Source organism: Impatiens glandulifera, chromosome 3 (assembly GCF_907164915.1).
Source record: "Impatiens glandulifera chromosome 3, dImpGla2.1, whole genome shotgun sequence".
NCBI lineage: Eukaryota > Viridiplantae > Streptophyta > Magnoliopsida > Ericales > Balsaminaceae > Impatiens > Impatiens glandulifera.
Genome location: NC_061864.1, coordinates 22486745 through 22488145, shown reverse-complemented (window position 1 = coordinate 22488145; position 1401 = coordinate 22486745). Strand labels below are relative to the sequence as shown.

Genomic DNA, 1401 nt, shown 5'->3' with positions numbered 1-1401 from the left:
TAACCCAAAATAAAACAAGGACTAGATTTATACTACAATTTGGAAATCCTTCAAACAAAGATCAGCAAGCACATCTGTTCATATCAACAAAAAAGAGTCTGATATGATCAAATATTCCAACATCAAGACAATAAGAAAGCCATTTATGCTTTTAACATTATCCTTCTAGTGGGGACTTGTTCTAATTAAAACAACACACATGAACATTTTACATATATTATATTACCTTTGTTGAAGGAAATTACAAAAGAAATATCCGAACTACTACTACTACTCCATACCAGCAACCTTATACCTTAACTTCATATTCAGATTCTCCTGAAAACATTAAACAAATCATTAACTATCTCCTCCATTCCATTAGAGATAAATTATTAAGGCATGATCATTTCTGCTTATAAGGATCAGGATTCTAGCTAGTTTAGTATCAGCAAATCAACAATTTTTACCTGCTCAGACACCTTAGCCGAGCTCTTCTCCACAAGTCTACCCAACTTTTCCAATTTAGCCAGCATTTTCACATACAGATTATCCAATTCGGAAGTGTAATTTGCAGCTTCTGGACCCATCAAGCTGTTCAAACGGCTGATATGAAACCCATCAGCAACCATGTCAAGTTCTTTTTGATCCTTGGAGAATTTCTTCATACCCATCAAACTTTCTTTATCAATCTTTCCATCATCAGATGTGGAGGAGCCGGATGCTTTCATTTCACAATGGATAGCTGGGAAAGGTGAATTAGGGCTAAACGAACCATAATGCCCACGAAAAGCCGGACCAAGGTTAACCACATCAATGGTCTTCGGCTCAAAGCTATCAGTAGATAATCGAAACTGATAAGCTCTATATTCATGAGTATGGATAAGTTGATCTTGAATCGGAGTAGTAAATAGAAAGAATAAGCAAGGGGGAATGTTGTAGGAGGAGTTATCAACCTGTAGAGAGAACTGGGTATCTGAAGAGAAAGAAGCAGTGAGAGATGAATCACGAAGAGAAGGTCGAATGGGGGTTTTGCGGCGGCCGGAAAACCATCCGAGGAGGGAATTGTTGTGATCGGAGAAAGGGGGTGATGAGAGAAGGCGGCGTACGGAAGTGGGTGAGAGATCGCCGGAAGAGTTGAAGGAGAGAAAGGAGGTTACTGTTGCGAGGAGAGTAGGGGAATCGGGAGTGGAAGTGGAAGTATCGTCGGAGAAATTGGTGATGGTGAGATGAGTAACTCGGCCGAAGAGAAGACCTTCGATGTCGCCTGGGGAAGAGATGAATCGTTGAATCATTGATGCTAAGATCGGACCTGAGATCGAGACTTTATGCAATGGAAGATCGTCCATGGCTTTTTGCCCTTTTGCTTTGCTATAGAGAGAACCCCTCCTCCGTCTCTTATGAGCTTTCTTCACCAAGTGT

The 1401-nt window shown here is 40.7% G+C and overlaps 1 protein-coding gene across 1 annotated transcript; it reads right to left on the bottom strand.

Moving 5' to 3' along the window:
- On the bottom strand, positions 1-1395 carry LOC124931595. Its single transcript, XM_047472102.1, has 2 exons — positions 450-1395; positions 1-318 (listed from the first exon to the last, which is right to left on the bottom strand). Exons 1-2 carry the CDS (start codon positions 1326-1328, stop codon positions 271-273), a joined length of 927 nt encoding a protein of 308 aa, XP_047328058.1. The 5' UTR covers positions 1329-1395; the 3' UTR covers positions 1-270.
- Positions 1396-1401: the final 6 nt, after the last annotated feature.

Bases quoted from the DNA above. Each gene is read 5' to 3' on its own strand.
- LOC124931595 (XM_047472102.1), bottom strand. From the start codon at position 1,328: ATGGACGATCTTCCATTGCATAAAGTCTCGATCTCAGGTCCGATCTTA. The intron at 319-449 runs GTAAAAATTGTT...TAATGTTTTCAG, and splicing joins CGGCTAAGGTGTCTGAGCAG to GAGAATCTGAATATGAAGTT.